The 23,887-nt window shown below is 47.5% G+C and overlaps 1 protein-coding gene across 1 annotated transcript in view; it reads right to left on the bottom strand.

Annotated features, from left to right (window-relative positions):
• LOC132342139 (protein Shroom2-like) overlaps positions 1-23,887 on the bottom strand; it is a 150,503-nt gene that overhangs the window by 19,367 nt on the left and 107,249 nt on the right. Inside the window, 4 exon segments of the mRNA XM_059884005.1 lie at positions 1,122-1,231; positions 1,284-1,626; positions 15,265-15,363; positions 22,052-22,238. Coding sequence (XP_059739988.1) covers positions 1,122-1,231; positions 1,284-1,626; positions 15,265-15,363; positions 22,052-22,238 — 739 coding nt within the window.

Here is a 23,887-nt window from a genome sequence, read left to right on the forward strand (position 1 = left end):
GAGGGCAATGCTGACCCCCAGATAAGCTGTACCTGTAGCTCCACCCATGGGGAAACTGAGGATGCTATCAGTTAACGTCCATGTGGCGCTGTCTTTGGGGGTAAAATAAAGTTAAGGAACCTCCCCAGTGGCTCAGTGGTAAAAGAATCCACCTGCTGATGCAGGAGACACGAGTTCGAACCCTGGTCCACAGAGATCACACATCCTTTGGAGAGATAAAGCCAGGATGTGGCAACTACTGAGCTCGAATTCTGTAACAAGAGAAGCCCCTGCTAGCTGCTGCTAGAGAAAGCAAGCGTGACAGCAGTGTTGTCAACCTGACAACCCAGCACCACCATAAAGGCAAGCATCTCAAACGGTAGAGTCAAGACTCTACAGCGGAGACATGCAACAGAATTTTCCTGGGACAATGGAAACAGCCATACTCTGTGCTGTCCAGGGTGCTAGTGGCTAGCCCCACAGGGTGCAACTGAGCAACAGGTTTTATTTCATTAACTTTTGACCTGTGGTGTTGGAGAAGACTCTTGAGAGTCCCTTAGACTGCAAGGAGATCCAACCAGTCCATCCTAAAGGAGATCCATCCTGAAAATGCACTGGAAGGACTGTTGATGAAGCTGAAACTTCAATACTTTCTGGCCACATGATGCAAAGAGCTGACTCATTGGAAAAGATGCTGATGCTGGGAAAGACTGAGGGCAGGAGGAGAAGGGGACAAAAGAGGATGAGGTGGTTGGATGACATCACCGACTCAATGGACATGAGTTTGAGTCAACTCCGGGAGTTGGTGATGCAAAGGGAGGCCTGGTGTGCTGCAGTCCATGGGGTCTCATAGAGTCAGACACGACTGAGCGACTGAACTGTGACCCTCATGCTGACCCTCTGGTCCTTGGGGGCCCGGAAAGTCGACACCAAGTTAAAAATCCATGTGACCACTGGAGTGGGTAGGAGGTTGTGGGGGTCTTCTCGTGTTAGTCCCAGGTCCCAGCCTGGGAAGCGGGGTTAAAGCCGCCAGGGAGCGGGGCGAGGCGGGGACGCATGTTCACACCCAGGGAGGATGCACGGGATCCTCCCGCAGTTGCAGGGAGCCCTAAACAGGGCAAGAAGGTAGGGAGAGATATTACCTGGCAGCATTCTCGTCCTGCATGAGCAGCGGGGTCTTGTCCGTCAGCTTCTGCGGCGACAGCGACAGCGAGCGAGAGGTGTTAATGGCGCGACAGCGACAGCGAGCGAGAGGTGTTAATGGCGGAGGTCAGCAGGGGCCGGAACGGGGCGGGGAGCTGCGCCTTCCGCCGGGACCAGGCGGCATCCACGCGACGTGCGCTCTGCATATTCATCGCCTCCGAGGAGACCACCGAGGTGCGAGGCCGGCCGGGCGCGCCCCCTGGCGGCGGCTGGAGCTCGCGCTTGGGCGGCGGTGGCCTCTGTAGGGCGGGTCTCCCGGCCGGCGGGGCGGCTCTTAGGGGCGTGCGCGGCTCCGGGTACCGGTAATCGCGAGGGAGAGTGACCGCCCGGCCGTGGGCCTCCAGGGACACCTCGGGCCCTTCCCTGCAGCCAGGGGGTTCAGAGGTTTGCCGGGGGTCCCGCAGGGCTCCTGGGTGGTCCTCCGAACGCTGACCATCTGCTTGTCTAGGGGAAGCAAGGAAGAATAATGAGCCAAGGGTTCCAGGGAACTCTCTCCTCCCCAAACCCGACTGCGCCCTTCCGTCAAGGGCATGCGTAACTTCCTTTCAATGACTTTAAGGAATTAAATCCACCCATGTCTGCCCACGCCAGTCCCCGCTGCAATTGCAAACGGGCAGACATCAGGTGCAAACACACATGAGGCGGTACTCTGGCACGTCATACCAGAGAAGTGGAGGTACACAGACGGCGCACACACATGGGCACACACACTGCCATATGGGGGCAAAATACAATTCACACAAACATTAAACAAAACATGGGTGTGAAAATACTCAAACGGTGATACGAAGAAATACTCATTTCACATTGCAACAGTATTTTTATGGGACTTATTTCAGGAAATTGTTATATACAAAGGGATAAAACCTTTTCTGGGGAGGGAGAAGGAAATGGCAACTCACTCCAGTACCCTTGCCTGGAAAATCCCATGGAAGGAGGAGCCTGGTATGCTACAGTCCATGGAGTTGCAAAGAGTAGGACACAACTGAGAGACTTCACTTTCACTTATACAACTTTTTAAGACAGCAGCAAATACATTAACAAAATCTTTTAAACCAGTAGCCTATGATTAAATATCAGAAAAACAAAGACTGCTTGTTTGGAAGCTTCACCAAGGCATTGATCTTTTTCACACTCTTAGGCATTTGGCTCAGCAGGTAAAGAATCTGCCTGCAATGCAGAGGACAAAGGAGATTCCAGCAGGTAAAGAATCTGCTTGCAATGCAAGATACCCAGGTTCGATCCCTGGGTTGGAAAGATCCCCTGGAGAAGGCAATGGCAACCCACTCCAGTATTCTTGCCTGGAGAATCCCACAGACAGAGGAGCCTGGTGGGCTACACAGTCCACGGAGTCACAAAGAGCCGGATACAACTGAGTGACGAACCCTTTCACTTTTCACCCATTTCCATATCCAGTTCTAGCTTTCCCTAACACATACTTAACATGCATACAGACACACACATACACACATATACCGTGGCAAAACACACGCAGGCATTCTTGTACATACATATGAAAGTAAAAGTGAAGTTGCTCAGTTGTGTCTGACTCGTTGTGACCCCCATGGACTGTAGCACGCCAGGCCTCCCTGTCCATCACCAACTCATGGAGTTTGCTCAAAGTCATGTCCATTGAGTCAGGGATGCCATCCAACCAACTCATCTTCTGTCATCCCCTTCTCCTCCTGCCTTCAATCTTTCCCAGCATCAGGGTCTTTTCTAATGAATCAGCTCTTCATATCAGGTGGCCAAAGTATTGAAGCTTCAGCATCAGTCCTTCCAATGAATATTCAGGACTGATTTCCTTCAGGACTGGTTGGGTCTCCCTGCAGTCCAAGGGACTTCTCGAGTCTTCAACACCACAGTTCCAAAGCATCAATGCTTTGGTAGCCGTTCCCCCCTCTAGGGGATCTTCCCAACCCAGGGATAGAACCTGGGTCTCCTGCATTGCAGGCAGATGCTTCACCATCCGAGCCACCAGGGAAGGTGAAGCTTTATGATGTATATTGTACAGGTTTATATGTATCTAGGCCATAATTAAAGCTTGTGGGTGTTACAAGAACCAAACTCCCAACAAATGAGCCAGCCATGCGTCTGCTGCTTTGTCCTGAAACACTCTTCTGGCCTGAGCCATCAAATGAGCCTTGGACGGACCCTTCCGTCCACTGGAAGAGCTGTCTTCTGTTGAGACGACCTCAGGACTGTTAGAGGAGACTCCAAGAGATGGCAGTGATCAGCCAGCCAGCAGGCAGAGCATAAGCGCAAGAGGAGCTGTCACCTACTGCCTGACGTGCGGGACGGGATACTTCTGCACACACAACCAGCACCCGCTCAGCGCCCAGGAGGTGCATCTGCTCTAGACCTTGCCATTGCAGCCGGCCCCACCCCATCCAGGCGGCTTCGCTGAAAGCTGAGTTCCCTAGGCATGTTTCTCTTGCTGTGTCCTCCGGAAAAAGGTCCCTTCTGGGTTCCATGGATGATCTACAGGAGACCACCGACTTCCTCCCCCAAGTTCCCCAGCGTCCCCCGTCATCTAGCGGGAGCCGGACTCTGCAACCACCACACTCATGAACCCAGAGACAGTAGCTCGAAGGGTTCAGTAACTGGATGAGGACATCAGATCACCAGTCACCCCCGGGACCCCACAAATGGGCAGGTTTGTTCTCCACTTCCAGCTTAATTGACTTCCCTGGTGACTCAGATGGGTAAAGAATCTGCCTGCAATGTGGGAGACCTGGGTTCGATCCCTGGATGGGGAAGATTCCCCTGGAGAAGGCAATGGCAACCCACTCTAGTACATTTGCCTGGAGAAAATCCCATGGACAGAGGAGCCTCGGAGGCTACAGACCATGGGGTCACAAAGAGTCAGACACAACTGAGCAAGTTCCCTCACTTCTCGATTAATAAAATATTAGTCCAGCTTAGGGAATTTAGTTTAGAACAAGTAGAAAAAAAAAAAGAGGCCAGGTATTCCCTGGCGGTTCAGTGGTTCGGGCTTGGTGCTTTGACTGCGGAGGGCCTCAGTTCATTCATGGTCGGGGAACCAAGATGGCACAAGGCACACGGGGAGGCCAGAAAAACCAATCAAAATAGGCATTATGTTGAGAAAAGAAACGTTCACATATTGAGTGGTCTGGGGAAGTCAGTCTGCTGAAACAAGAGTTAACTTGAATGTTCTGCCAACTCAAACAGCCTAGGAAAAGTACCCTTGTGTATCAGCATTAAATACTAAAAGCAAAGGGCAAGTGGCAGTTGGAAGGTAAAGTCTTTCCTGCTGGGTCCAGGGGTTAAGAATCCGCCCACCTATGCCCGGGACACAGGTTTAATCCCTGGGGGGCCGGGAAGATTTCACCTGCCGTCGTGGGGCAACTAAGCTCGGGAGGCCACAACTACTCAGCCTGGAGGTTCCTCGACAAGAGAAGCCAAGTGTCACACCTAGAGAGTAGCCCCCCATGTCACTGCAACTAGAGAAAGCCCATGCAACAACGGAGAGCCAGTGTAGCCAAAAATAAAGTCATTGATTTTTAAAAATAAGTTATCCAAACAGCTTGAACAATGCAATGGATGGTTCAGAGGACAATACAGTCCAGCAGGTATCTGCATACAAAAGACAGAACAGCCTGTAGACAACAATCAGAGAAGGGTGACTCTTGGCTCAGATGTCCTGTCACCCACTATCACCTCTGGTTGGCCAGGGAAAAGCCATCCTTGGGTCTGCCTCCTGTTGAAGCCATTGCATTTCTTACAAGACAGTAAAACTTCATTCATGGCAACTCACACACACCAGTGTTTCATTCCAAAGACCTGAGCAAACACTTGAACATTTTTTATTTTCTTACTAAAACTCCTAAAATCTAGCATCTGAAGACCCACTTGAAACCAGCCAGTACCAATTTTTTTGTTTTCCTAAAAAAATGTTTTTTTGATGTGGATTTGTTACAATACTGCTTCTGTTATTTATGTCCTGTATTTTTGGTGGCCAGGCATGTGGGATCTTAGCTCTATGACCAGGGATTGAACCCACATCCCCTACGGTGGAAGGCCAAGTCTTAACCACTGGACCATCAGGGAAGTTCCAGTGGTACCTATTATTTAATAAATATCCACTACCTCACTGAAACAGAGAATTAAAGTAGCTACAATTTACTGCTAGTATCTAAGTGCCTTTGTGCATCTGGATTCACACTTAAAGATTAATTAAAAAGGAGCTCTATTTACAAAGTGCCTTGGGGCTTCCCAGGTGGTGCTAGAAGCCACGAACCTGCTTCTCAATGTAGGAAACACAAGAGACGCAGGTTGGATCCCTGGGTCAGGAACATTCCCCTGGAGGAGTGAACGGCAACCCACTGCAGTATTTCTGCCAGCAGAATCCCACAGACAGAGGAGCCTGTGGGCTACAGTCCATGGGGTTGCAAAGAGTTGGCCGCAACTGAAAAGCTGGAGATAAGTGACTTACTGCACATGTGCAAAGTGCTTTAGACAGGACACTGTCTAAGAAGGCCACGGCAACCCACTCCAGTACTCTTGCCTGGAAAATCCCATGGACAGAGGAGCCTGGTAGGCTGCAGTCCATGGGGTCGCGAAGAGTCGGACACCACTGAGCGACTTCCGTTTTTTTCCGTTTAGACAGGACATGCTGTGGTCTCCCCAGAGAAGGCAGCGATTCCACGTGTGTGAGCAAAGCTCCTCTAAGAGGGATGTGAGATTAGTATATTTCCTGCCATATCCAGGAAACAAGGATGGCACAGCCATCAGGAATTCCAGCCTTCCAAATGCAAACGTCTGAGCCAATCCTATCTCCTGAATCCCACTTCTCCAATTCTTAACGGTGTCCTGAGGGAACATGTGTGATGATTTTAGACACGTGCATCTAAGCTCTCCTCAAACTTTTCTCCATCACAAAGCCAGGTCTGGGCGGACAGACAGAGTGGACCGGGGACAAAATGCACGCCTGTAGGGGCATCCAGGAGAACGCCCCAAAGCATTTGGATGTCATGCCTCTGTTGGGAGGCTCTGCTTTATGGATCCTTCCTTCCCCAATTCCTTCTCATTTGCTTTTCTACCCACATAGGATATGAAAAGCTACTTGCAGTTTTCATCCTTGGTGTGGCGTTGTCTCTCCCCAGCTAGATAGATCTTCATTGTGTAAAAAACACAGTGAGGTACCCCCGGGTACCAAGCTGGCAGGGACCAACATGTAGTCCTTCACTGGGACAGGCTTCCCGAACCCTGGCCCAGGGCCTTGGGCTGGAGTCTGCTGAGCCCTGGTCCAGAAGTTAAGGAAGATATTAATTTCTGCAACATACAAACACACTCCTTTTGGGAGGCACCCTGCAGGCAATGAGGACAATGTTAGGGGAGGGGTTTCATGTGGGGGAGGATCTGGGGAAGTTTTAAAACAACAGTTTTAGTTACTTTTCTGCCCCTCTCTGCTGCACTGCTAGCCGAGAGCAATAGTTCCTTGTGACCATCCACTTGTGAACCAAGTGCACCCCAACAGATTGTCATTCAATGTCCTGACACTCCCAGGGGCAGGGGGGAAAGTAAATTCCCTGGTGGTCCAGGGGTTAGGATTCTGTGCTCTCACTGCTGTGGAAAGTGAAAGTCGCTCCGTCAAGTCTGACTTTGTGTGACCTCATGGACTGTACAGGCCAGAATACTGGAGTGGGTAGCCTTTCCCTCTTCCCGTGGATCTTCCCAACCCAGGTCTCCCGAATTGCAGGTGGATTCTTTACCAGCTGAGCCACCAGGGAAGACCTCAAATCTATGGCTGGGGGTTCAATTCCTGGGCTGAATTGAAACTCAGATCTTGCAAGTTATATATAGCACTGTCAAAAAAAACCAAAAGCTACCATATGATCCAACAATCCTACTCTTGGGGATATGTCCAGAAAAGATGAAAACTCTAATTTGAAAAGATACATGGACTCCAACAGTAGCACCGTTTACAACAGCCAAGGCATAGAGGCAACTTAAATGTCCACTGGCAGATGAACAGATAACAAAGATGTGCTACACACACACAAACACAGTGGAATATTACTCAGCCATGGAAAAAAAAAAAGAATGAAATGATGCCATATGCAGCAACATGGATGGACCTGGAAATTAATGAAATAAGTATGCCAGAGAAAGACAGATACCATATATCACTTATATGCAGAATCTTAAAAAATGATACAAACAGACTTACTTATAAAATAGAAACAGACTCACAGACATACAAAACAAAATTAAGATTACAACAGGCCACAGCAGGGATAAATCTGAAGTTTGGGATTAACAGATACACACTAGCATAAACAACAAGGACCTACTGTATAGCACAGGGAAACTGTATTCAATACCTTATAATAATCTCTATGTATAACTGAATCCCTCTGCTGTACACCTGAAACACTGCAGAGCAACTATCAGATCAGATCAGATCAGTCGCTCAGTCATGTCCGACTCTTCGAGACCCCATGAATCGCAGCACGCCAGGCCTCCCTGTCCATCAGCAACTCCCGGAGTTCACTGAGACTCACATCCATTGACTCAGTGATGCCATCCAGCCATCTCATCCTCTGTCGTCCCCTTCTCCTCCTGCCCCCAATCCCTCCCAGCATCAGAGTCTTTTCCAAAGAGTCTTTTCCAAAGAGTCTTCGCAAGAGGTGGCCAAAGTACTGGAGTTTCAGCTTTAGCATCATTCTTTCCAAAGAAATCTCAGGGCTGATCTCCTTCAGAATGGACTGGTTCGATCTCCTTGCAGTCCAAGGGACTCTCAAGAGTCTTCTCCAACACCACAGTTCAAAAGCATCAAGTCTTCGGTGCTCAGCCTTCTTCACAGTCCAACTCTCACATCCATACATGACCACATGAAAAACCATAGCCTTGACTAGATGGACCTTTGTTGGCAAAGTAATGTCTCTGCTTTTGAATATGCTATCTAGGTTGGTCATAACTTTCCTTCCAAGGAGTAAGCATCTTTTAATTTCATAGCCGCAGTCACCATCTGCAGTGATTTTGGAGCCCAGAAAAATAAAGTCTGACACTGTTTCCACTGTTTCCCCATCTATTTCCCATGAAGTGGTGGGACCGGATGCCATGATCTTCCTTTTCTGAATGTTGAGCTTTAAGCCAACTTTTTCACTCTCCACTTTCACTTTCATCAAGAGGCTTTTGAGTTCCTCTTCACTTTCTGCCATAAGGGTGGTGTTATCTGCATATCTGAGGTGATTGATATTTCTCCCGGCAATCTTGATTCCAGCTTGTGTTTCTTCCAGTCCAGTGTTTCTCATGATGTACTCTGCATATAAGTTAAATAAACAGGGTGACAATATATAGCCTTGACGAACTCCTTTTCCTATTTGGAACCAGTCTGTTGTTCCATGTCCAGTTCTAACTGTTGCTTCCTGACCTGCATACAAATTTCTCAAGAGGCAAATCAGGTGGTCTGGTATTCCCATATCTTGAAGAATTTTCCACAGTTTATTGTGATCCACACAATCAAAGGCTTTGGCATAGTCAATAAAGCAGAAATAGATGTTTTTCTGGAACTCTCTTGCTTTTTCAATGATCCAGCGGATGTTGGCAATTTGATCTTTGGTTCCTCTGCCTTTTGTAAAACCAGCTTGAACATCAGCAACTATACTTTAATTAAAAAAAAAAATCTAACTCTAACCAACCATCCCTGGGGTAGGAAAGGGTAACCCACTCCAGTATTCTTGCCTGGAAAACTCCATGGGCAGAGGAGGCTGGTGGGCTACAGTCCGTGGGGTGGCAAAGACTTGGACACAACCGAGCATGCACACATACAACCAGCCACCAGTGTTTAGGTTCCTCCAAAAACTAAAAAAGCTAGTGTATGACTGTGTCATCCCACTCCTGGGCATATACCCAGAGAAAAACATGATTTGAAAGGATACACACACCCCAATATTCATTGCCCCACTACTGACAACAGGCAAGACATGGAAGCACCCTGAATGTCCACTGACGGATATATGTGATACATATATACAATGGAAGATTATTTGGTTTAATGAAATGATGCCATTTGCAGTCAGACAGAGAAAGAAAAATCTCAAAAATGATATTGCTTACACGTGGAATCTAAAATAAAAATGGTACAAATAAACTGATTTACGAAACAGAACAGACTCACAGACTTAAGAGAACAAACTTAGGTTGATCAGGGGGAAAGGGTGGGAGAGGGACAGACCGACCAGGAGGTAGGGATGGACATGTACACACAGCTACATTTAAAACGGATAACCGACAAAGACCTATTGTACGGCCCAGGGAACTGTTCAGTATTCTACAGCAACCTAAATGGGAGAAAAGAATTTGAAAAAACAACAGACGCACGAACGTGTATACCGAATCACTCTGCTGTATACATGAAACTAACGCATTATTATTAATCAACTATGCTCCAATATAAAATTAAAAAAAAATAAAGGCCCCACTGTCAGCAGGAAGACAAACTGTAATGCATACAAGAAAAAATACAAACGTGCAGATAATAACACATGAAGAACTCTGCTAGTCACCAAGGAAATGCAGGTCAACAATGAAACACATTTGCCTGTCAAGTCACAGATTTAAAAAAGAATTTTTTTTTTTTAATTTATTTATTTGGCTGCCTGGAGTCTTTGTGGTGGCATGCAGGATCTTCAAGCGCTGTGCATGGGCCCTCCAATTGTGCTCTGGTTTAGCTGCTCTGAGGCAGGTGGCACTCTGTCCCCTGACCAGGGATTGAACCCGCGTCCCCCGGCATTGCAAGGCAGTTCCTTAACCCCTGGACCACCAGGGGAGTCCCAAATCTTTTCCAAAAGACTGCTTGGCAATTCCACGTCCAGACTGTCCTCCTAAGGAAATGAATGAGAGCAGGAGTATTTCACCACGTACGCCTGCTGCGGTATTACTTTCCACTGGGAAAGACTGGGAACACATCCCTACAAGTCCACGGTGTTCCCACTGGGCGGCCGGATCTTAAGAGTGCCAGGCATCACAGGTGTACAAGGAAAAAAACGCTGTTTACATCAAGTATATAAAGGTGATCACATGTCCCAAAGGGGACACACTGCTCTCTCTGGATGTGATCCTGAGGACAATTTTCACTGTCTTCCTTCTGCCTTCCAGGCCTTCCATATGTTTTTATATTTTATATATTCAAATTTTGGGGGGCCATACAACTTAGCATGTGGGATCTTAACTCTTCAACTAGGGATCGAACCTATTCCCACCTGCAGTTGAAGGTGAGAGTCTTAACCACTGGGCTGCCAGGGATGTCCCTCTGTTTTTAATAAAAATGTTCTAATATTAGTAACACAGATTTTTTTTTTCTTTTTTAAAGAAGTAAATGTTACTAAAGACTACAGAACAGCCTAGGGAACCGAACCCCCAGATAAATATAAATCCTGGCTCTCAAAAACAAACCTCAAGCTTATGAAATAATGGGCCACTTTTGAACTCTGGGAAACTGTGTGGGAAAACATATTAAAATACAGATAGGGTTTCCCTGGTGGCTCAGACAGTAAAGAATCCATCTGCAATGTGGGACACCTGAGTTTGATCCCTGGGTTGGGAAGATCCCCTGGAGAAGGGATTGGCAACCCACTCCAGTATTCTGGCCTGGAGAATTCACTAGCCTCGTGGGGGGCTCCAGTTCATGGGTCAGAAAGCACTGAGCGACTAACACTTTCAGAAGAGCGTTAGCATCTCTGTAAACTAAGAGAAAACCATCTGCTTTAAGTGTCTCCCTTTTAGCACAATGCAGGTGACCCCAAATTTCTGAAAATACCATTTCTCAGAATACTGTCTGATTGTTTCTCAGCTGAACCATATTTAGAAACATGTTATTTACTCAATAGGGTTCAAATTTATTGTACATGAAAATTTTATTTTATTCCTATATGTCTATCAGTCATATGCACTTATGTGTGCATGAGTACATATACTTACACGCTTGTGTGAATACATATATAACATGCATGCGTGTATACATATAGATGCAGGTGTATCTGTATGTATACATGTTAAATACTTTCTTTGAATTTCCAGTTATTCTACTTAAAAAAATTGTACACTTTATCATTATTATTATTATTCTGGCTGAGTCACAAGGCATGTGAAACCTCAGTTGCCTGAACCAGGGACAGAACCCACACCCCCTGCCTTGGAAGGCAAAGTCCTAACCACTGGACCACCAGGGAAGCCCCATCGTTATTTTATTGTGAATGGCCTCCAAATATGTGTAAGAGCCCACCGGCTGGACTTTGTTAACAGTCCTTAAATAACACGGGGCATGTAAAGCTGCACCCAAGAGAACTTCATTTGCTAGCAGCTAACTTGATCACAGAACAGCTAAGTAGGTGTATCTGGCAAGCACGCTTGCAATGCATCAAGCACCTCTTGCAGACAGAAAAGCCCGGTCTGCTGACAAGAGCCCATTTTATCTATAATTGGATCTCAAAGAAAACACACACACGTGTGTGTGTGTGTGTGTGTGTGTGTGTGTGTGTGTGAGATATAAGTCTTCACTCACATGAATATCAGTAGCAACTGACCTCAACAAGATAACCCAGGAATCTGGATGTGTTATGCAAGGGGAATTTAAGCTCCTGGCTTCTCTCCCTGAGAATCGAAAATGATCACGGCTGTATGGGTCCTTAGAAATAATTTAACCCCAACTCCCTACTTCACGGATGAAGAAACAGAAGGTCACATCCACGAGGGCTTGGGACCTGTGTCCGCAGTCTTTCAGCCTGTCCAAGAGGTGTCTGTATCTGTCTCGTCGCCCCGGAAACCCACGTGACAATTCCTCCACACTGCGCTGCTGGTGTGCTGAACTGCTGACCCTGAGACATAACAGCAAGTGAGAAAGCAGGTCTGGCATCCAAAACAGGTCGACACACAGGCAATGCTGGTGTGCAAGACCTTTCATCACCAGACATGCCAGGAGCCAGCAGGTACCCCCACCCAGACAAATGTCCAGCCTGTGTGAATCCACACTGCAGTATTTGCAATGGATGACCAACAAGGACCTGCTGGACAGCACAGGGAACTCTGTTCAGGGTCATGTGGCAGCCTGGATAGGAGGTTTGCGGAGGGGAGAATGGATACAGGTATATGGATGGCTCAGTCCCTTTGCTGTCCACCTGAAACCATCACAGCATCGTTAATCAGCTATACTCCAGTACAAAATAAAAAGTTAAACACACACACACAGAAGCTGTGTGAATCCACTCTCTTGAGCCCCCGTTTGTTTCCTACAAAGTGAACATGTACTCCACTTTGTGAGGTCCAAGATAGATGGTGAGAAACCTTTGTGAACCTCTATGGAACGAAATCCTGAGGATTCTCAGAGTCTTTAAAAGTGAAAAACTGTCAACTTCAGGCTCTCTTTCAGATATCCAGGGATGTCTACAGGCCCTCCCAGAAATGACTTGTCTGTGGAACTGACTGGTAGGAAAGTCAGAAAACACAACTGGGCACAGACCGGGGAAAGGCAGGCTCACCCTGGCGGACACAAAACTCCAGCTCTTTGTTTCTAGTGCTTCCCCACCTACACCTTGCTAAATTTTCATCCGTACAAGAGGAAGAGAATTCAAGGCAGTAAGGGCTAATCAAATGCATGCTGAGGGTCACACGGAGTAGTAGCTTCCCCAACCCGCAAAACCTCACGCAGCTAGAAGAACCGTCAGTTTATGCCAAACACCCACCTGTCGGCATATGTGACAGGGTCACATGTGACCCCAGCTGGGCAGGACAAGCCTTATCCAACCTGTATGGTCAACACCCATATGGATGGTCATTTCTAACACTCCTTTAAAAAAATATAATTATTTTTAATTGGAGGATAATTGCTTTACAACATTGTATTAGCTTCTGCTGGACAACAATGAGAAATCAGCCATTTGCAGTATATACATACATCCCCTCCCTCTTGAATCTCCCTCACTTCCTCCATCCCACCCATGTAGGTCATCACAGAACACCAAGCAGAGCTCCTTGTGTTATATGGTAGCTATTTTACCCATGGTACGGTATACATGCTAATATTCTTTTAATAAATGGCTTTTCTGTGTTTTGTCCATGCATTCATGAATGACAATATCCCTGCAATATCCCCCATTTTTCCATAAGGGGTATATGTTTGTTGGGTTCGTGTTTGTGTGTGTTTGTTGGGTTCGTGTGTGTGTGTGTGTGTGTGTGTGTGTGTGTGTGTGTACGTGAGAAAGACGGAAAGGATGAAATGTCTCTCCACTATGCTTGACAGAAAGAATCACAGAGACATCCAAGTTTCTGTTAGGGGAAGCACACTGACTGAAACTGCCCACCCTGGCTAGGCACCATAGTAACTATCTGCATGAGTTGTTTTATGACAGGAGATCCTGGTAAGAAATAGGGAAATAATAAGCCACCCCAACTGGAAGAATTCAGGAAAAGTTGAAAGGAGACACTAGTTGTCTGTCCACTTCCCAGAATCCCTCTGGCTAACATCCATCTTGGCTAAGCGATGCGTGCGCCACCAGGAAAGACTGAATTAGAGTGATTGGCCAAAGACCACCAGGAAACTAATCCCATCACCATAGCACCCGAGACTGCGAGCCACGGGGCAGAGCCGTTCTCCTGGGTTCCCTTACCCTACTGCTCTCCAATTGGCTGCCCTTTCCCAATAAAATCTCTTGCTTTGTCAGCACATGTGTCTCCTCATACAATTCATTTCCAAGTGTTACACAAGAGCCCAGTTTCGGGCCCTGGAAGGGGTCCGCCTTCCTGCAACATTTCTACCATCTGGAAAATACGTTTCTCCAATGTAATGATAAAAAATATATATATTTCTAATACACACCCTCCAAGATTCTGGTTTCCAAGGGAAAAGAAACTATGTCTATACCATTCATCAAAACTCGACCCAATCTTTTATTTATTTTATGACATGGTAACATATCATTTTTCCTTCATTCATTATGTAGGTCTTCAGGCAATGCATATGGCAGCAGGTTGTTACGAACGTTGCCAGGTAGCTTTCTGAAAACCTTCCTCCAAACCCCTTTCCCCTCAATGGTTCACCTAGGCATGACCACCACTTCAGGCATGATCCACTTTCGAGAAGACTCCCACCCAGGGGAGTCAGTTCCTGCAGACCCAGACTGCGGCAGTTTCTCTGTAAAAATGGCATCTTCCTGACACACACATCAAAGTGTATTTGAGCAAAGCAAAACCGTTTCAATCAGTTAGAAATATAGCCAAAATTAGTAACATCTTTCATTTATCACAATTAAAAAAGTAAAAAAAAAAAAAGAAACCAAAAAACCAATCCCACAGCATATATGCAGCAAAACCCTGTAAAGACTGCACGTCTTTCTATGGGCACAATCGAAAAAGAGCACAAATCTAATCACTGCAAAATGCTCACAACCAACCTCAAGCACTTTTCTCTATTTACATTTTATTTTTTTCACTGCAATCAGCAGACTAGGAGCCAATTCACCCACCAAGCATTTTTTTCATGACTCAACATGCACACCTGATTTCCCTGCCCATTCTGCTATGGCTGACTCACCATTTCCTTTCTGCATCCACATTCAAAGCCTCCTATTGTGAAAACGTTCTTACTGCTATGGAAAAAAACGGCACAGCAAGCAAGTCTTCATGCAGGGCTGGCGCCCTCCCACCAGCCTCCTGGGGGATCCCTGGGGACCCTTGGGCAAGGGAAGCAGGTCTGCAGATTCCACTGAGGCGCTCGTGGCCCCCTGCCCCGCCATGCCAAAGGCTCCCGGTCACCCCGGCTCGCCATCAGCAGCACAGTCCCAAGAGCGCACGTGTACACACACACATACACACACTACAGGCTCGCGTGCCCCAAGAGCGCATGTGCCTACCAACGTGCGTGCGCACACACACACACACAGAGTACAGGCTCGCGTGCACACACGCACACACACACACACACACAGAGTACAGGCTAGCGTGCCTGCATGCAGACTGAGCTCCAGCGGACTCTGCACCCCCTGTCTGCACGGTTTAACCACCGGGCAGAACAAAACGCAGGGAGAGCGTCTGCCGGTCTCCCTCAGATCCACCCCCTACCCGCAATCCCCGGAGCTGGCAACTTGCTCTTCAAGGCAGAAGAACAAAAGGGGCGCGAGCAGCTTGCAAGCCCGGAAGGCAGCCTTGCCCTGCAGACGCCTGGAGATGGGAGGTAGCGGGGGTACCCGGCTGGTTCACCCGCTCTCCGACCGCCGCGAGCACACCTGGCTGTCCGGCTGCGTCCGCTGCCGCCTAGCGATGGACAAGTCCACGCATGCTCCCTCCGATTGGAACCCCGGGGGGCCTCTGGGCTCCTCGGTGACTTCGCTGGCAAATCCCGAGGCTAAACCCCCAAAGCCTGGCCCTCCCAAGCCTGTCTTGCTCTTTTTATCACTTCAAAGTGATAGGAAACAACAACAAAAAAGCTTCCCTGTTATGCAGCTCTGTCCTCAAACTTGTGACCTTTCCTCACAACCTTAAGGTCAGATGGAACAATAAAGTTGAAAAAAAAAAACAAAACCCAAAGCCAACATTCAATAGCCCATTTCGAATCTATCTGTATTTTGGGGGTTTATTACACACTTGGTAGGAATGCAATCGGAACAACTAACACAGTGTCTCCAGAAGTTTTACTGCCTAGAAGGCATCGTGTGCAGACCACCAAGAGGTCGCAGGCTGACCCTGACCCAACCCGTCCCTTCACAATGATCTGTATTTAAAGTCCCCGCACCACCCTCCCCAGACAGCCTGAGACCTTGGGTGCTCACCACCCCCTAAACACTCAGGAAGTTCCCCCCACCAGGGTCCTTAACAGCCCCTTCCCACACAGACTGCCTTGACCCTCTCCAGCCCAGCACTTACCCTTCAGGTCCAAGGTTCACCACCAGCTTCAACCTCTTCAAAATGCACCCCAATTAACTTTCCATTCTTGCTCAATGAAACAAACAACCCACACCACTTTCAATATCCCCTGAATTGTGGCTATTTTTGGCTCCCCTGGTGGCTCAGACAGTAAAGAATCGCCTGCAGTGCAGGGGATGGAGTTCAATCCCTGGGTTAGGAAGATCCCCCCACCCCCGGAGAAGGGAATGGCAACCCATTGCAGTACTCTTGCCTGGGGAGATTCCATGGACAGAGGAGCCTGGTGGGCTAGAGTCCATACAGTTGTAACAAGTCAGACACCACTGAGAGACTAACACACACATGTGGCTATTTTAACTAAAGGTGACTTTCTTTTTGCACCTGCTTGATCTTAGACACTGTGCTGCTCCATTACTGTTACACACATTAAACTTTCACATGAATCTGCAAGGAATGTCGTTGCTATGTTTATCTCCAGGCCAGCATACTAGTGAGTGAAAGTCACTCAGTCATGTCTTTGTGATCCCATGAACTATAAAGTTCATGGGATTCTCGAGGCCAGAATACTGGAGTGGGTAGCCTTTACCTTCTCCAGAGGATCCTCCCAACCCAGGGATCGAACCAGTGTCTCCTGCATTGCAGGTGGATTCTTTACCAGCTGAGGCACAAGGTAAGCCAAATAATGTATTAAGTATGCTATTCACCCCCATTAAATTTTAATAAAATAGAATTAACCAACTGAAATAATGTCCTAATGTCACAGTAAGTTGGGAATTGCTGAGGCAAGCCACAAATATCAGGAAGCAAACTAAAGACAGGTGGGCATGAAAGAATTCTGATGGTGACAAGGCAACCAAGTACGTTAAGTAAGTCTATGCAGATGCTGAATATAAAAGTTAATATCTGGGCACTCTGGGGTTTTCATGTTGCTGTTTAGTCGCTAAGTCATGTCTGACTCTTGTGACCCCCTTGGACTGTAGTCCACCAGGCTCCTCTGTCCAGGGGATTTTCTAGGCAAGAACACTGGAGTGGGTTGCCATTTCCTCCTCCAGGGAATCTTCCTGACCCAGGGATCGAACCTGGGCCTCCTGCATTGGCAGGCGGATCTTTATGGACTGACTCACTAGGGAAACCATGTTCCAGGGAAGACTAGTTATTGGGACGTTATTAGCAAGCTTAGCTGGCTTGATGCAACCACAAAGAAAATAAAAGAGTGGATTTGAACCTGTTTTCTCCCCCCAAAGCCCACATTCTTCACACTTGTTTATTTTTTAAAGTAATTTTATTTATTTGTTTTTGGTGGTGCTGTGTTTTCACTGCTGCAGACTTTCTCCAGCTGCAGTGATCTGAGGCTACTCTCTAGTTGTGGGGTGTGGCCTTCTCGTTGCCGTGACTTCTCTTCCTGCAGAGCATGGGTTCTATGGCACACGAATTTCAGCACTTGCAGCTCCTGGTTTTCATCTCCGTGTATTATTTTACCAAGCCCAGGACCCATCACTACCCGAGGGCGCCATCCACCCAAGGCCAGCCGCATATCTCAGGGCAGAACCCAAGGCTGTCCATATTAACAGGCATCCACGAAGAGCCTAGTGGCTTTCCTGGGGGCTTCTCTGGGTGGTCCAGAGGCTAAGACTCCACGCTCCCAAGAAAGGGACCTAGTTTCAGTCCCAGGTCAGGGAACTAAGATCCCACATGCCATCCCTAAGAGTTCGAATGTGCCCCACTAAAGATCCCACATGCCACAGTTAAGAGCTGCTGCTGCTAAGTCACTTCAGTCGTGTCCAACTCTGTGCAACCCCATAGACGGCAGCTCAGCAGGCTGCCCCATCCCTGGGATTCTTCAGGCAAGAACACTGGAGTGGGTTGGCATTTCCTTCTCCAAGGCATGAAAGTGAAAATCAAAGTGACGTTGCTCAGTCGTGTCCAACTCTTAGCGACCCCATGGACTTCAGCCTAGCAGGCTCCTCCATCCATGGGATTTTCCAGGCAAGAGTACTGGAGTGGGGTGGCATCGCCTTCTCCAGTTAAGAGCTGGTGCAGCCAAATAAATGAGGTTCGCACCTGACATTTACAAGCTAACTCGAAATGCCGTGAGGAAAGCTACTCCAACACTTCCTTTCAGAATGCTTTTAGATTTACAGAAAAATTAGAAGAAGAGAACATTCCCTACACCGGTTTCCCCTGCTGTCAACACATTAGTACATTTGCCATAACTGTATGCCACAATTAGTACAATTGCCAAAATTGCCATTAGTACGTTTGACTAAGTTGCTAAGTTGTATTTGACTCTGAGACCCCCCAGAACTGCAGCACGCCAGGCTTCCTTGTCCTCTGCTATCTCCTGGAGTTTACTCAAACTGAGTCCACTGAGTCAGTGATGCCATCCAACCAACTCATTCTCTGTCGTCCCCTTCTCCTTACCCTAAATCCCGTCTTGGTACATTAACTGGTGTTCATACCATATTCAGACTTACTTCATTCTCACCTACTATTCTCTCTACGTTCCAGGACACCCCATTTCATTTACCAGTCACAGGCTCCTCCCATCCAAGTGACAGCCTCTGAGACCATCCTTGTTTTCCATGCCCTCCAGAGTTTCCAGAAGGACTGTGCAGGCATTTGCAGAATGTCTTAGCTGGGATCTGTCTGATGTTTCTGTTGTGATGACTGACCCAGGAATTGTGGATTTGAGGGGCTGGGGGAGTTGGAGAACACAGAGGTGAAATGCCCTTCTTATCCTCAAATACAAGGACTGTGCTGTCAATACAATGATCTCTACGGATGAGCTGGCAGGGTTAGCTACACCAGCTTCTCTGCAGTCACAGAGCCTCACCCCACCATTTCACCCTGGCCCCTGTGGAAGGAGCTCACCAAATGCAGCCTGAAGTATAAGACAGAAGGGCTCTACTCCCCACAACATACCTCATCCCACCCTCCGAGGGCAGAAGACCTACAGAGATTCAGAACTTTTCCGTACAGATCTCTTTCCTCCACTTCTAATGTACTTGATCACTTGTCTATCAGTGTGGACTCAGGAATTGTTTATTATTTTTAATGTTTATTTCAAAATTTGGCTTATTTTTGACTGTGCAGGGTCTTCATTGCTGCACGGGCTTTCTCTGGTTGTGGGAAGCGTGGGTTACTGTCAAGTTATGATGCGTGGACTTTTCACTGTTAGTGGCTTCTCTTATTGGCAAGCACAGGCTCCAGGGCTCCTGGGCTTGAGAGCTCAGTAGCTGTGATGCACAGGCTTAGTTGCTCCATGGCATGTGAGCTCTTAGTTCCCGGACCAGGGATTGAACCAGTGTGCCAGCACAGGAAGGCAGCTTCTTAACCACGGGACCATCAGGAAAGTCCAGGGATATTTTATACACTCCTTCATATTCCACTTGATTTCACAGCAGTTTTGGTCATAGGAAACTCCAAGCTGGCTTCTGTATCCCTTTGGCAAATCCTCGTTACAGGGTTTTCTCTGTGTATGTGTGTGTCTGTTTGTTTGAGTACTTCCTTACTTTTTGGGCACAACACACTGCAGACTTCATTTGTATACTGCCAGCCCCAACCCTAGACTTGTCTGTTCCTCCAAGGAGCCCTGGATCTTTTGATGGAAAAGCAGAGACATCACTTTGCCAACAAGGGTCCGTCTAGTCAAAGCTACGGTTTTTCCAGTAGTCACCTTCGGATGTGAGAGTTGGACCATAAAGAAGGCTGAGCATTGAAGAAATGATGCTTTTGAACTGTTGTGTTGGAGAAGACTCTTGAGAATCCCTTGGAGAGCAAGATCAAACCAGTCAATCCTTAACAAAATCAACCCTGAGTAGTCACTGGAAGGACTGATGCCGAAGCTGAAGCTCCAATAAGTTGGCCACCTGATGTGAAGAACTGACTCATTTGAAAATACCCTGATGCTGGCAAAGACTGAGGGCAGGAGAAGCAGGTGACAGAGGATGAGACAGTTGGATGGCATCACCACTTAATGGACATGAGTTTGAGCAAGCTCTGGGAGATGGTGATAGACAGAGAAGCCTTGTGTGCTGCAGTCCATGGGGTCGCAAAGAGACTGAGTGACTATCACCTTCACTTTCATATTAGCAACCAGAACCTGGCAGCTGCTTCTGTACTAGGAAATCCATTTTTAAGAGACAGCCTCAATGAATGATTTCTAAAGAGAAAGTATTTTTATCCGGTTGAGGTTTATCATTGGGTTTTCCTACATTCACGTTTCCTACAATGAGGCCAACTTATCAAGCATATAAGATGCTCAGAGCTTACGCGTGGTGAATGCCATTAAGACTCAAAGTTGTAAATTTCTGTAATAAGTGGAACACACATCTGTTTTTACCTGATAAGACATTTGTGCCCTTGAAAAAGTCCACAAGTAAGAAGAGAACAGAACACAGTAAGCACTCTGGTACGCATACATCCCAAAGGAACTGTTGCTCTTATCTTAGCCTCTCAGACGAGCTTGATGAAGCCTCAACCTGTACCCAAGTCACTCCACGTGAACGGAGGAGCCCTTATGGTCTGTAAATCTCAGAAAGGAGATTCCGTTCTCAGCATCTTTAGCTGTCTTATTACACGTCCTTGCTGTGAATGGGCCGTAGCCACATTAACCAAGCCAGAGACCAGTGAGATGAAAATGATGAGAGGCGTGGGTATCAACACTGCAGAGAACAACATCAAAAACATCTGGATAGACGACCACACAGGCCCCACCTCCCGTCCTGGAAGCATCCTCACTGATTCCCATCCTTTAGCCCCCTGGCCAGGTCCCAGGGCTGGCAAGACCTCTCAGCCTGGGCTTTATGGGAGCATAGGCACACCCAGCCCTTCAGGGACCGTCCACACCTGCTCCCAGGTCACAACAGCAGAGCTGTTCACATGCCGGAAACACTGAGTTCCCTGAGGGCCAAGTGTTTACCCGTCTGATCCTTTGCAAAGCTTGTTGACCTCTGAGCTAGAGCCAAGACTCGCAGACTGGAGTCACACATGACCTTGTTTCTTATTTTTGTTTCCAACCTCCCAACAGAAATTTTATACCAAAGCGGGTGTAACTAATTTACATGCTCACGATCAACATGTAGAAATTCTATTGATCTACACAGAACACACAGTCTCAGCTGGGTTAGATGTGCAACAATTTAATGAGTGAAAAGCAGCATTTTTATTGCAGTCTTTCTTTTAAAACTGTATTCAAGGGCAGCTGATTTACCATGCTGTGTTAATTTCTGCTGTATAGCAAAGTGATTCAGCTATACATATAAATACATTCTTTCATATTCTTTGCCATGAGGGTTTACCACAGGATATTGAATATAGTTCCTTGTGCTCTACAGTCAGTTCATTTCAGTCACTCAGTTGTGTCTGTCTCTTTGCAACCCCATGGACTGCAGCACGCCAGGCCTCCCTGTCCATCACCAACTCCCGGAGCTTGCTCACACTCATGTCCATCGAGTCAGTGATGTCATCCAACCATCTCATCTTCTGTCGTCCCCTTCTCCACATGCGTTCAATCTTTCCGAACACCAGGGTCTTTTCCAGTGAGTCAGTTCTTCACATCAGGTGGCCAAAGGACTGGAGCTTCAGCATCAGCCTCAGTCCTTCCAGTGAACATTCAGGACTGATCTCCTTTAAGATGGACTGGTTGGATTTCCTAGCAGTCCAAGGGACTCTCTCAAAGAGCCGTCTTCTCCAGCACCACAGCTCAAAAGCATCAATTCTTCGGTGCTCAGCTTTCTTTATGTGCTCTACCACAGGACCCTGTTTATCCATCCTGTATAGAATAGTTTGCATCTTCTAACCCCAAACTCCTAATCCTTTCCTTTCCCACACCGACCCCCTCTGTAACTACAAATCTGTTCCTACATAGCATCATTTTATATTAATTAAAAAACAAAAACATTTTTTGTGGATTTCCAGCATTGATGTGATTTGAAAAACGCTCATATACCCAAAAAAGACAAAGCTCATATACCCAAAAACTCACCCTCTGGCAGTGTCCGGTTTAGCAGCTTTTAGTAAACTCACAGAGTTGGGCAGCATGACCACCATCTCATTCCAAAACGTTCCCATCACCCACACAGGAGCTCCACACCACTGGGACAGACAGCCATCCTCCAAACCTGCACCCATCTCCCCTGTGTCTCCACGGATCTGCCTGTTCTGGGCAGCATCTACACACAGAATCATGCAAGGAGAGGCTTTTTAGTTTTCCTCGTTTTTACAGCTCTTAGACGTGAAACACAAAGTGTTAGTTATTCGGTCATGTCTGACTCTCTGTGACCCCACGGACTGCTGACCGCCAGGATCCTCTGTCCATGGGACTGTCCAGGCAAGGATACTGGAGTGGGTAACCATTCCCTTCTGCATGGGATCTTCCCGACCCAGGGATCAAACCTTGGTCTCCTGCATTGCCGGCAGAATCTATACTATCTGAGCCATCAGAGAAGCCATAAAACATAAAACAGATATGCAAGTGACATTAGAGCAGAGCATTAAGCCAATGTTTATGTAACAGCTTTGCTGGAAATGAACTGTTCCTCTCGTGGCCCCAGACACCCCACTTCTTGGAGATGCAGTTTCCATGGCTTCCCACATGCCATGTAAGGACTCACTGCTCCCCTCTGCAAGGACGGGAGCTACAGCTCTGCTACCAGGGCACCCTGAGGGCTCACCCCTTGTGTGTGGAGACAGCTGGGTTCTTGCGTGAGCCTGGACTCAACTTTTTGTCCCTGCTGGGGACGTCCAGCTCATCACCTCCAACAATGTGACCCAAACACACACAAGGCGTGACCGTGCACACTGTCCAGAACATCCTGGTAATAATTCTAAGATTCCTCAATGGGTACAAGCCTTCCCTTTGGGGTGATGAGAATGTTCTGGAAGTGGATGTTGGTGATGGATTAACTAATTCCTTCAGGGTGATGAGAATGTTCTGGTAGTGGATGGTGGTAATGGATGAATGAATCCCGCTAGGTTGATGAGAATGTTCTAGAAGTAGATGGTGGTGATGGATGAACTAATCCCTTTGGGGTGGTGAGAATGTTCTAGAAGTGGATGGTGGTTGCAGATGAAGTAGGCCTTTTGGGGTGGTAAGAACGTTCTGGATGGTGGTGATGGATGAACTAATCCCGTTGGGGTCGTGAGACTATTCTAGAAGTGGATGGTGGTGATGGATGAAGTAGGCCTTTGGGGTAGTAAGAATGTTCTGGAAGTGGATGGTGGTGATGGATGAACTAATCCCTTTAGGGTCATGAGAACATTCTTGAAGTGCAGTGTGGTGATGGATGATGAACTAAGCCCTGGAGCCCTCCGACTACCACCCTTACAATGCTCCCTTCTGATTAACAGGGAGTCACAAGACAAAACCAGGCAGTAGGCAAACCTACCCATCCCTCAGCCTGGCTCTGCATTTCTGGAAGTTGCCTGGCTATAAACACAAGGACAGAATGTAGTGACAAATGAAGACATTAAAACCAGCACCAGATGCTGAGCCCAGGACTTTCCCACGGCCGCTGCTTCTCATCTCTGGAAGTCAGTCAGCAAGGCTCCTTGCACAGGAGATGCTGCACCACCCGAAGGAACCTGGACTCTGCCCTGGAAAGTTCAAGCTTGGCCTTCACCTTGTGATCGTCCCAGCGTGACTTCCTAATTACCCGGCATGGTGGTTCAGAAGGGAAAACTTCAACTGCCACCTTAGCTCACTGAATTCAGCCCAAAAAAGCAAGCAGCACATGAGGGTGGAACACTCTCCAATTATGAAACCTTCTCCTGAGCAGCCTGTGAGTGCACACAAGGTCAGTCCTGTGTGTGGAACGAACGT

Source organism: Bos taurus, chromosome Y (assembly GCF_002263795.3).
Source record: "Bos taurus isolate L1 Dominette 01449 registration number 42190680 breed Hereford chromosome Y, ARS-UCD2.0, whole genome shotgun sequence".
Taxonomy (NCBI): domain Eukaryota; kingdom Metazoa; phylum Chordata; class Mammalia; order Artiodactyla; family Bovidae; genus Bos; species Bos taurus.